This window comes from Trichechus manatus, unplaced genomic scaffold, assembly GCF_000243295.1.
Source record: "Trichechus manatus latirostris isolate Lorelei unplaced genomic scaffold, TriManLat1.0 scaffold00018, whole genome shotgun sequence".
NCBI classification, from domain to species: Eukaryota; Metazoa; Chordata; class Mammalia; order Sirenia; family Trichechidae; genus Trichechus; species Trichechus manatus.
The window spans coordinates 8,800,524-8,813,861 of NW_004443954.1; the positions used below are offsets into that span (position 1 = coordinate 8,800,524).

The 13,338-nt window shown below is 37.3% G+C and overlaps 1 protein-coding gene across 1 annotated transcript in view; it reads right to left on the minus strand.

The window, feature by feature from the left end:
• Positions 1–13,338, minus strand: part of CUNH8orf34 (chromosome unknown C8orf34 homolog) — a 478,679-nt gene that overhangs the window by 3,951 nt on the left and 461,390 nt on the right. Inside the window, exon 12 of the mRNA XM_023727760.1 lies at positions 537–596. Within this exon, the coding sequence (XP_023583528.1) occupies positions 537–596 (60 nt within the window). The remainder of the gene's footprint in view (positions 1–536; positions 597–13,338) is intronic.

The window sequence follows — 13,338 nt, forward strand, 5'->3', positions numbered from 1 at the left end:
GGAAGGAGTAGGTGGTTCTAAACGTCTTTCCAGTTTTGAGATTCTGAGATTCGATAAGTGCTAAGGACAAACTCAACATCTTTGGTTCTCCCCATGACATACTTGAGAGAAGATACTGCGTTCATCTTTATGTATCTAGTTCATAAAGCAAACTAATGCACATGTACATGAAATTGTCCGTGATGCTGTAACTCAAGGAGATATTTAATGGCAGCATGGAGTCCATGGTCCGCATAGTGGGGGAATGTGTTTTCATCCCATGTCCATCTTGAAGCGATTCTTTCTGTCACAGAAAAGGGTACAAAAAGCCCATCTCACCACCTCATCATGGGAGAATACAGACTCGGTGAGATTCCTATGAACCTCCACAGAAAGAAATAAGGAAACATTATGCAGAGTACTTGGAAAAATATCTTTTTCTCTTTAGAGGTCATGAGGGCTATGTATTAAAAATCTGACCTTTGAGCAGTTGTAGATAGAACCCATAGTTATCTGACATTGATATTAAATGCCCTGATACAAGGAAGCAAACATACCAGAGTAGACCAGTGAAGGACAAGAAGAGCATGGAACACAAAGAAGAAGTTCAGCAGAACCTGCACAATGAAAAAAAAAAAGAGATAATACATCAGACCAGGAAAAAAAAATCTGTTAATCACAATTCCCTAGTGGCATAACCAATTTCAAATCAAGATTAACTGAAATTAATATAAAAACTACATTATACTATACAGTGAGCTACAATTACATATAACTTAACTAATTGTTTAATAGTGTATATATTCTCATTCTACGATTCAGTCATTTGCTACTTAAATTCTTGTTGATTTTTTATAAAATCAAGGGCAAAATGCACCTCCATATAGTATTATGAACGGATATGTGGACTGGGGAAGACACCATCTAAACTGCAGACGTAATTCTGATGCCCATTGTGGGTAAGGACAGGGGAGTCATCCTTTGCAGACTGCATTACAGACTGCAATCCTAACACAGTTTATTCAGGATAGGATGTTTACATGTTACATACGGTGATGTTCTAAAATTTGTAAATTAACAAATCATCACAAAGTTATTGTGATATGTACATGAGATAGTGTATATACATAGAAATACCCTCTACGCACAATGCCTGGCACAGAGCATGACAAGCCAAATGCAATTCCTCTGAGCACAACTGTTACGGATTGAATAGTGTTCTCCCAAAATACGTGTTGGAATCCTAACCCCTATTCCTGTGAATATAATCCTATTCGGGAATAGGGCTTTCTCTGCTTTGTTAATGAGGGTACATCAGTGTAGGGTGTGTGCTAAACCTAATCGCTTCTGACTTACAAAGAGTAGTACAGACACTGAGACAAGCAAGCATAAACAGGGAGGGAGGGGAAGAGATACCACATGATGATTGCCAAGAAACCAAGGAAACCAGGAGTGACAGACACAGAGGCTACAGACAATAAAAGAGACAAGGATCTTCCTCCAGAGCCGACAAAGAGAGAAAGTCTTTCCCAATAGTAAGTGCTCTGAATTCAGACATCTTACCTCCTGAACTGTGAGAAAATAAATTGATATCCTTTAAAGCCACCCACTTGTGGTATTTCTATTACAACAGCCCTAGGAAACGAAGACAGCAAGCCTGAGACAGAATACTAGAATATGAGGCTATCTCTGAAGGACTGGAAAAGCAGGGCCTAGTGGGACAAGGGGAGACGAGTATTCTAGTTTAAAAGAGTGTCAAAACAGACAGAGGGTACAAGCAGATGAAATAAGGAAATTGGGGAGACAAAAGAAATTCCAGGTGTCTTGAAGAAGGGTCTTAAAAGTGAAAGGATTAATTCCAAATTTTCCAAAGCAGCTCCTTGGAACACTAGTCCAGCAAGATATTAGAATAGGTGATCCACCAACAAATAGTTCCCCGGTCAAAGAATTTTGGACAACAACATACATCTGCTTTTTGAAGGATCAAAATATACACCAGCCTAGTAAAGGCTCTGACAAGCCCTGCAAAAAAAAAAAAAAAAAAAAAACCCCAAAAAATACTTAACCTGGTATTTACCAGAGTTATTTAATAATAAAATTAATTTTCATCTAACACCCATTTTTGAGTCTATAGAGAATTCATCGGTAAACACCTTTTCAACTAGAGTAAAAGAGGCATATTAATTAAGTTTTTATTCCATATAATTCTGTGGCAAAATAAAAAAAAAGCATAGGTTTTGTATTCAGAGAGACCTGAGTTCAAATGCTCCACCTCTATCTATATAGGTGACCTCGATCAAGTTACTATCTCGCAAGTATCCTCCAAAGACGATGGTTATGAGGGAAACACCTTTGGAAGGATCATTAATTAATGGGCATTTAACAGTTTCACAGTATTAAAATTTAGATGAATAAAAACTACAAAGAGCAATTGGATTGAAGATGGTGATTGAATAAGGAAGCTATGGAAACAACGAGAATCCTTAGTAAGCTTTTAGAACTCTTAAACATGGAAGGATTTTGAAATAAAATAACTATGCATTCATGACTGAATGCTCCTTATATCTCAAAGATGTTAAAGGCTCTGGCAAGAAAGCAATTGAATTGATGCTTTAATTTAGTGGTTCTCAAATGTTAAAGGATATCAGAATTACCTGCAGGGATTTTTAAAACGGATTGCTGAGCTCCACCCTAAGAGTTTCTGATTCAGTAGATCTGGAATGAGGGCTGAGAAAATTCATTTTTACAAGTTCCCAAGAGCTGCTGATGCTCATGCTGCTTCTTTGGGAACCAATGCTCTATGTAGCATGGACTGTAGGCTGATGAAGGAGGCCAGCTGTGGTCTGACATACTTGGAGAAATAGGATTAGTCAAGAGACTGGATACCAAAAGAAGACTGAAGTGTATGTAGGCTTGGTAGGAAATAGCAAATTGTAAGGGTAAGAGGTTTTGCACAGGGAGTAAGTTATAGTAATCTAAGATTTTAGAGTTGGACACTGTCATAGATTGAATTGCGTCCCCCAAAATATCTGTCAACTTGGCTAGGTCATGATTCCCAGTACTGTAAGACTATCTACCATTTTGTAATCTGATGTGATTTTCCTATGTGTTTTAAATCCTATCACTATGATGTAATGAGATGGATTAGTGGCAGTTATATTGATGAGGTCTACAAGATTAGATAGTGTCTTAAGCCAATCTCTTTTGAGCTATAAAAGAGAGAAGTGAGCAGAGAGACATGGGGACCTCATACCACCAAGAAAACAGCATCGGGAGCAGAGAGTGTCCTTTGGACCCAGGTCCCTGCACCTGAGAGGCTCCTTGACCAGGGGAAGATTGGTGATGGGGACCTTCCCCTGGAGCGGACACCCTGGATTTGGACTTCTAGCCTACTAGACTGTGAGAGAATAAACTTCTGTTTGTTGAGGCCATCCACTTATGGTACTTCTGTTAGAGCAGTACTAGATAACTAAGATAGAAACTTTTCTGCATAAAACAAGAAAAAAATACATTGCCTTGGAAGATGACTAGATTTGAGTGGGCCAAGGAATTTTTAATTGGTAAGACACTGGAAAGTCATCCAAGTGAGGGTTAAAATTTCCTGGTGGTAATAGTGTCATAGAGAGGAAAACAGTGTGAGCATCCCACATGGGTGAAGAGAAGTGATTGGTAAGATTATAGTGACAAAGAAAGAAAGAGGACAGCATGACAAATGGCATGAGCCTAAAAAAAAAAAGAAATAGAATGTTGCTGCTACTTCATGGCGCACTGACATATGACAACTGAAATAAGAAACAGCCTTCCCTGGAGAAGGCTAAGAGGGAAGCACTATCTTCCATGAAGAATCCATTTCAAATATGGCAAGAGAGGTGTGGAAAGTGTTCTTTAAATAGCATTTAAGGATAGTCAGTTTGCAATTGAATTCCGGCTCCATAGGAGATAGTGGAAAGGTCTGGAAAATACATGAAAAGAGGTTAAGAATATAAATACATGAGAAACTTCTATTCTTATAGGATCAGCGGAGTAAGGCAGAGTAGCCAAGGATAACAGGGATAAAAGACAAAGAATTAACTGATCTCAAATTTCTGAACTGAATTTTGGCATGAAGTTGTTCTATCATAGAGACTGATGCTGGTTCCCTCTGTTTTGAAGTAGGTCTCCATATACTGAGGATAGCCCATTATTCCCCCTACTTGTGGGAAGGTAAGAAATGAAGCAGCTTTGGCGGGGGAATGCACAAGCAAGCAAGAGCCCACCCTCTGCCCACTGCCGTCAAGTCAATTTGGACTCATAGCAATCCAATAGGATGGAGTAGAACTGCCCCATAGGGTTTCCAAGGCAGACTGGAAATCTTTACAGAAGCAAACTGCCACCTTTTCTCCCGCAGAGTAGCTGGTGGGTTCAAACCGCAGACCTTTTGGTTAGCAGCCAAGCACTTAACCACTGTGCCACCAAGCAACAGAGTAGCCATCAAATCTAGAAACAAAGACTGTATACACAGACACACACACACACATACATTCTTTTTTTTCTCACAGGTTGAACCCTCTTGATTCCTTCTTCGGATAATGCTATAGGTGCAGCTTTGTTTAGTAAAAAATATTGAAACAAATAATTTGAGGCAATGCATTACAGATGTATGTGTAGGGATTGATGTAAATGTGGTACTAATGCACCATTTTCATGGCAACTCTGACTGAACTATCATTAACACTGAGGAAAAGAACACATTGAACATATCATGAGATCTCACTGGACATACCATGTTTTGTAGCGTATATCAGTAAGTCCTTGATTGCATATAGTTACCTAGGTTTCTAGATGCTATGGCCTCCTGGTGTAATCGGAAGATGGTCTGGCTTTGCCACTTCCTAAGAGATCTCTGAAAGTCAATCAACCAATTTGAACTAAATGTATTCATTCATATGCTCCTTCATTTAATTAATTCAGTAGATATTTATTAGATAAATACATATTGAATACATGCCTGTTTATTAAATAAATATTTATCGAACGTTTACTGCGTAAAACAGAAATTTAAGACTAATTTTTTCCTACTAGGTTAACTTCTGGAATTATTGTGGAAGAAATTTATAAATTATAAAGTATTTTATAAGTCACAGAAATTTTTAAAAATTATTTTAAATGTTATGAAATGGATAAATCTTTACGTCTTGGTATGAAGGAGAAAGCCCCACACGATTTACGTTTAAGAATATAAAGAAAATCTATGTTCTTGGTTTGAAGAATGTTTAATTGTACTAAAGTTGATATATAGTTTTGGAATATTTAGTCAACATTTCAAAATCAGCATTTTTGAAGAAATTTGGCAGCATGCTTTGAACAGTTGTTCTACTTGTAATCCTTTACTATGGGATTGAAATCATGCTTAATGTAATTACTAAATGCTATTTATTTTATTCTGTCAAAACTTTAATTTTTCTGTTTATCATATATGCCTCCCTTAATTTTCTGGATGACTCTGCTTGTAGATAATAACTGGGAACACAGTATAAATATAAATCAAGTTGAAGTTTCTATTAAAAGCAGATTTCCTACTGAAACGTATTACTCCTTCAGTTTCTTTATATGTCACTTTTTCTTACTTTCTTATTTTCTGATGTTTTCTTTTTGATACAAACTCTTCCAGTGCTCAGTGGAATAATTCCTCTCCTGATGCTATCTGTATATGAACCTCCCATCTTCTTTTTTTTTTTTTTGCTTCTAGAGATGGAGTGAAATTTCAGAGTAGAGCAAATGGCTTTGGATTAGGTTAGAATGTAAATTGCAACACTTAACTGTGTATCCTTGAGAAAGGATAGTAAAACTGGAGTAATGGCACCTACACATTAAGCTGCCATGGGGATTAAAAGAGATATTACATGATACATAACAATAGAAATTTAATAAATGCCAGCACTCTTCCATTTCCTCCTCCTTTAGAGAAGCACATGTTTCTGTATAAGCCTTAAAATGTCAATGGCTCATAACAGGCTTTAAGGAAAAATGGAATGTTATAATTCTAAACGTACTCCCAAAATAGACATTGTGGAGATATTTTATGTTAGAGGATCAGACAGCTTCCCCCAATTTATTATGAAATTGCATCTCTGTGAGGCTATATGCTAGCTGGGTGAGAAAGATTCATTATGCCTCATTTTTGAAGTTCTGTGCTTAGATTCTTATTCATCTTCACATACCCTCTTGATTATGCCTAGATACCTAATTCCTCAGATACTAGGATCTATCATCAGACTAGGGTTTCTTGTTAGAATCTAATACAAATATGTCTCTACCTCCTAAGAGACTATGCTGGTCAACTTTAGACTAGCTCAGACAGTGTAAATGTGGCATCTACTGGAGAGAATAGTTTATTAACTATTTTTTTTTCCTGCAGTCCAAGAAAAGTAAACACTTAAGTCTTAAGTAGGAAGAGAAAGGAACATGAAAGAACAAGATAGGTTGGGATCAATGACAGTATGGTTGTAGATATTCCCATTAAAAAAAAACAAACCTCTTGCCATAGAGTCGATTCTGATTCATGGCAACCCCGTGTGTTACAGCAACAACTACTCCATAAGGTTTTCTTGTCTGTAATCTTTGTGGAAACTGATTGCCTGGGCTTTCTTCCATTGTACTGTTGGGTGGGTTTGAGCCGCCAACCTTTAGTTTAGTAGTTGTGCCACCCAGCACATTAGTAGGCATGAAATACTTACATGATAAAAACCCTGAGCCCTTGCAGCCTGGGAGAATACTTACAGCACTCAATAACACAATCACAGCGCCCATAAGAGCCCACCCAATGGAGAAGTCATTTTTTATGCCCCACATTAGGACTACAAACACCTTCCCTCCTCTGCAGTGCAAAGGTATATTATAGGCAGCAAGTTAGAATGCAGAAAGCATAGAATGATTAAGGGAAACAGAAAAATGGGCTGAGTGCACAAATGAAAAGACAAGCCATTCTTGGTTACTCAGTTAAAGGCTGAAAGTATTTGGCAGACGATCGTGAAGAACATTCTCCTTTACTTCCATACAGTTAATGTATCTCTGATAGTTGAACTCTGAGAAATGAGCAAACGTAGATGCACCTGAGTGTGAGCCCATTCCCTGCAACTTGTAAGCCTGGGGACACAAGAATGCAGCAGGACAGGACATGAGTGTCCTGACTCCTAGTTTTTTTACACTCCTTGATAGACTTCAGAAAAAGGAAATTAGTCTCCCACTGGGACAATTAAGTGACAGATGTGCATTCTAACAATAAAAAAGATGTAAACAACTAGGAAGTGACCGGGAACAAATTCCATGGAAGAATAAGAACACAATGTCATTAATCATAACTTTAGCAAAGGTAAATAGGAACCTAATAATAAGTGAGAGACTATAATCCTAGTGGGCTAGCAGATAAACCAGATATTGTCACTAATTATGGTTTGTCTAAGTAGAAACCATTTTAAATGATACATACTTAGTCCTTAGTCTAAAGGTAGAACTTAGATCCACTAACACTTACCAAGCACATACTGTGTGTCTGACTCTGTGTTTAGCACATATTAAGGCAATGAAAGGATAAATCTTCTCTTACTCTATGAAAACAAAATACAATAATCTGAAAATGTGTTCTGTGCAAAGTTATTGAAATATATTAGAGTGAGAAACCCCACACTCAGCAATGGCTGGATAAATTATTCAGACAAAACACCCCATTGAAACAGACAGAATAGCTGGATAAAATATTTTTAAAAGTCTGCGTGAAGGCCTCAAAGACCTACTAAAGCAATATCCAGGAACATAAGGAAATACATAGAAATGGGCATGGCATTCAGGAATGTGTTTTATCTAAAAGTATCTACCAGTTCTAGAAGAGACTTCTGAGAGGCTGAGAATCTAAAGAGAGATGGCAAAAGATTTCTGGGTTATGGGAACAAGATTGGTGCGTTAGGCCTACTAAGGAAGGCAACCGAAGTAAAATCTCTAGGTTTTAGGGTGCAATTCTGATTGATATATTTCTATTTTACCCATCCTGTAGGAGTAAGGGTAAAATAGAAATATATCAGCTCTCTCAAGGAAGAAAGCCCAGCTTCAAACTTTCTCAATTTTACTGGATTTAGATAATTTGAGTTGTTAATACCCCTGTCCTGCAAGAAGCAAAAGCAAAATCCTTTCTGGAAGAAGATAACATCATCTAAGGCCTCAAATTATGTTCATAATTTTTTATATACAATGCTCAACACTTTACCAAAAATAGCCAAAGAATGTGACAAGAATACGTGCTAAAAAAAAAAAAAGAGAGAGAGAAAACAACAGTGAATAGAAACAGACCCACAAGAAATCAGATGAAGAATTTATTAAGCATGGATTTGAAAATAACTATCCTTAATATATTCAAGGAAATATAAGACACTAGGACCTAAAAGAGAGCCAAATGGTATTGCTAGAATAAAAAATACAATAACTGAAATCCAGAAATCAGTGTATGTGTTAAAACAGATGTGATGGAACTAAAGAAAGAAATTAAAAACTTGAAGATAGACCAGAAGAAAATAACTAGAATGATGATGCACAGACAGACAAATGGATGGAAAAATGAGGGAGGAGGCATATGATATACATTTATAAAGTTAAATATATGTAAATTAAAATAAAATCTCCCCAAGGGCAGAGATGAGATCCTACTTATGGGGTACTTTTCATAAACATTGCTAGATATTTAATACCTATTTATATTTAATACCTAAGTACTAAATAATATACCTTTCTGAGTCAAGAATTTTAGAAATATACTCCTAGTATAATGCTATTTTCATCAGACAATATACTTAAACTCAAACTCTCTTTCCATTAATTACACATAGAATTTAAGAAAAAAAAGTATTAACATTTGAAAATTTGTCTAACAAAGTTTAAAAATGTTTTAGGAATATGGGTAAAGATGGATGTACAAATATGTTCTTCACAGCATCATTCAGAATAGTTAAAACATTGGATATAACTCTATGTACAATCATATAGAGTGATTAAATAAATTATGGTACCTCCAGATAATAAAATACTATGCATTTATTTTTAAAATCATGTTAAAAAGAAATTTTAAACATGAAAAATCTTTAAAACATAATGTTAAATTAAAATCACATTATAAAATTGTACATATAATGTAAATCACAATCATACATTACTGCATTTAGATAATTGTGTAGCCGATCTCTGGTGCGTATGTGTTTGTACAGACACTTGAACGAAAGAGAAAGTCCATGCAATAATGATTAAAAAAAAAAAAAATGTCTAGAAAGAAAAACACCAAAATAAGAACAGAGAATATTTTTGGGTGGCGAGATAACAGGTAATTTTATTATTTATAATTTTCCCAATTTTTTACGACCTACCCCCTCCAAACCAAACATCACAACTGCTGTTGGCATTAGATAGTTTCTAAAAGCAAGCCAAACCAAACCTATTGCCATCGAGTCGATTCTGACTCATCGTGACCCTATAGGACAGAGTAGAACTTTATGGAAGCAGACTGCCACATCTTTCTCCTGAGGAGCGGCTAGTGGGTTTGAACCGTTGACCTTTCAGTTAGCAGCCGAGTGCTTAATCTCTGCATGACCAGGGCTCCTTAGATACATTCCAGTTGAGTATTAAGTCAAATGCAACCATACAAAACTAATGTACATTAAGTTCTGAATGTGAATTTTGGTGGGTTTAAGTCTACCAACACGGTAAATATATTCATGAGAGAGATGGTGCTGGTTAGCTGAAAGGACTCAGGAACATTTTAGGCAATATGACAATGTGAAGAGAAAAACATTGGGCAGCTAGAGGGAGATAATTTGGGATAATAGGGAAGTCCCATCACCTTATCAAAAAGCAGAGACAGCAACCTTAAATTCTGAACAGGTCATATGTAATGTAAATTAGTGAAGGAAGTGGTGTTGGGGGATCTTAGCATACATTAGGGACTGTAGCAAATTGGAGGGAATGTTTGCTACCTAATGCTGCTTCTCAGCTCAAGCCAATTGTTGCTATGAGGAAATGTAGTTCTAGTATTGCCATATCCCTGTTTTTTCAAGAGGAGAATATATGGATTTTACTTGAGATCTCAAAAATTTTAAATGTCAGCTCAAGTTTATTTTCATGTCAAAATGTTGTCCTGGCCAAACAAAGTATATCTGCAGAGAGATTCAGATCTTAGGCTGCTAGTTCATGGCTTCTTGCCTTTAAATTTTACTATATAGAGATAATCACTTAGTCCACTTTGAAAATACAGCATTAGTTATGAAGTTGAACCCAGATACAGGCTGTTCGTAAAAACAGTTAGCCATTCCAAAATAGTACAGTGCTTTCAAGAAGTACCGCCTAAATTAAGGAAGGAAATCTAAACTAGAAGAGAAAATGTATAAACATGGCCTCATAGCCACTAAAGTCTTCAAATACCTTTTGTCTGGATACAGATTTATCTTTTATTTTTTCAGTTAAAGTGACCCAATCCGAATTGTTTGTCTTGGGTCCAGGAGTCCCTGAGTGGCACAAATGATTAAGCACTTGACTACTAGCTGAAAGGTTGGCAGGTTGAACCCACTCAGACACACCTCAGAAGACAGGTCTGGCGATCTGCTTCCAAAAGGTCAGAGCCTTGAAAACCCTATAGTACACAGTTCTACTCTGACATACCCGGGGTCCCTATGAGTCAGAATTGACTCAATAGCAACTAACAACAACATGAGCCTTCCTATACTTTGAGACGACAGTTACCAGGTAAAACTTACATTCCCTTTATAGGAAACAGTCACATATGCTTTGGGACTGCAGGTAAGGGCTTTCACTAAAATTGATTAGTTTTTATAGAGTGGAAGATATAAGCTACAGCTACATATTTACTGACCTTTAACTTACAGAATAATAACTACAGCCAATAACAGCAAAGTTTTAAAAAGCACTTTCACAATTATTTATTTCATTCTCACCTGAGTTCATCTAAGGTATTGGTCCATGTTTATTTCTTGGACTAACAAAGATGACCATTTTCAAAAACCCCATTTATTCTAACAGTCTTCTGAACAAATGGTATGTCTTAGAGAGATCATAGTCACTGGTTGAGGTAGTACTATCAGGCAATTTAGAACCCATTTTTCTTCTCATCAATCTAAGAGATATCTAAGAGGTCAGAGACTGGGCTTCCTCATCACATGAGTTGGAATTAATTAGCAGACCGTGGTGGTGGTGGTGGATGCCACTGAGTCAATGATACAGACACAAATATGCTCATTAAAGTCCCTCCCTGTGCAAACATTTCCCCCACGTCTACTTTATCAATTAATATTTTTATCCTTACAATCTGGACTCTCTCTGTTCTTCTCATGACTTACCTTCCCAGACTTATCTCCTCCAATCCCCTATAATTATCCAATATCTATACCCCGAGAGCATTAATTGCTTTGCTCCCTGGGCCACCAAGCAAAATCAATGCCCTTCTTGTCTCTGTGCCTCTGCTCATGCTGTTATTCTTGCTTCTGTGACCTCCTCATCCATCCCTGTCCTTCAAACCCCTAGTCACCCCTCTGTTAAATATAAACTTCTTCATGAAGAGCTCTCTAGTCCCATGTCTCTACTGCTGATTCAATGTGATATTTTATCCTTTGACTACCTTAACATCTTATCTCTCTCTCAAGAAATACGTCTCATGCTACACGAGCTTATGCACTTGCCTGTAACTTGCTAGAAACAACAGATCATATCTTTTTTTTCTTTTGCATTTCCCATATCATGGAGCCCAACCCATGGTAGGCTCTATTTGTAGGTATGTTAAATTGTCAAGATTCACAAATATGATTGTTCCAAGAAGGTAATCTGACCTATAGGGCATATGGGACTTCATGGAGGATCTTAACTAAATTCCTGGTTGGGGACAAAAATGGCTAGGTCTGTATAATTTATGAAAGTGAAGCTGGGTAATATTGAAAAAGAGCCAAGGGAAATCATGGAACAGGTGCTGGTGTGAACATGTTTAAGTTCTTCCAGGAACTAAAAATAGGCAGAACCAAATCCATAGAGAACAAACAAATAGGCTTTACCTGCAGCCAGAAAATACATTCTTCTCATTTGTGAAAGACGTACCCCATGTGATAGAAGGCTGCCCTATAAGTTCTGTCCATTAAGGTTAAAGAATGAACTAGATTTACTTTCATTATTTTGTAGTTTTAGGCCACACCTAGAGCAAATACAAGAATATTCCAAGATAAACAAAAAGTGTTTGATATTAGGATTAAAAACATGTGCCAGTCATTTATAACTTTGATTTTTCAAAAAAAAAAAAAAGAAAGTTGCAATGTGAATCCCCTATTTAAAGAATCCAACTCCATAGAATACTCTAGTTCAAAGAATGCTCATTGCAAAAGAACACTTCAGCTGTCTTGTTGTTTAAACACAGCTTTCTGTGACGCTTATTATATTTTCTGACTACAGCTACGCATCACAAGAAAGCTTTAATGAACAAAGCAGGTAGTCTGAAACGTGTAGCCTTATATAGTGCTACATCAATCCTGAGCAAGTTGACACATTTTTCCATTACGCTTAATAATAGTTTATATGGTGAGATTAAGTTTTATATGTTATTAAACGCTGATCTTTAAATTTTTCTACACCTTTAGGAATCAATTGAGCCTTTCATAATATCAGAGCTTTACCACAGACATGAGAAACATTTCAAATAAGAATACCACATGAGAGGACAGTCCAAGATGGCAATTTAGTCAGACATACCATGCTGTCTCCCTACAGCAAAGACACAAGAAACCAAGTGAAACAGATACGGATGACAGTCCTGGAGCAGGAAACAGAAGGTGAAAGAATTAGATTCAACACCAAATGGAAGGAGAAATTGGATGAAAACAATGAACAAGACTTACAGATCACAGATGCCCTGCCAGCTGGCCCGGCGCAGTGTGGCTATCTAGAGACAAAGCAAGCAGCATTCCTGGGTAAGGAGCACAGGAAGGCCACTTTATGGAATCCCCAACAGGAGACAGACATACAGTGTAGACAAATGTGGAGTGAAGCAAGGTGAGCAGAACATAAACCAGATCTAAGGACGGAGAGTGCAGAAAGGTGGGCAAGAGCTCCAGGGATCCAGGAGACCACAGAGCAAGCAGGAAGCCAGAAAATAAGGGAAGAACTCCACACTAGCACTGGTCCCTGGGAGGGTCTGTGGAGTGGTGGAGTGACAGCTGGAGATACTAGACTGTGAATAGCACCCCCCCCACTCCCCACACTGGGTCAGGACAGGTTCCTGATCACCAGCTGCACTTAGCAAGGACTGCCCTGGCACCCACACCAGTTACCAGTGACCAGAGGAACACA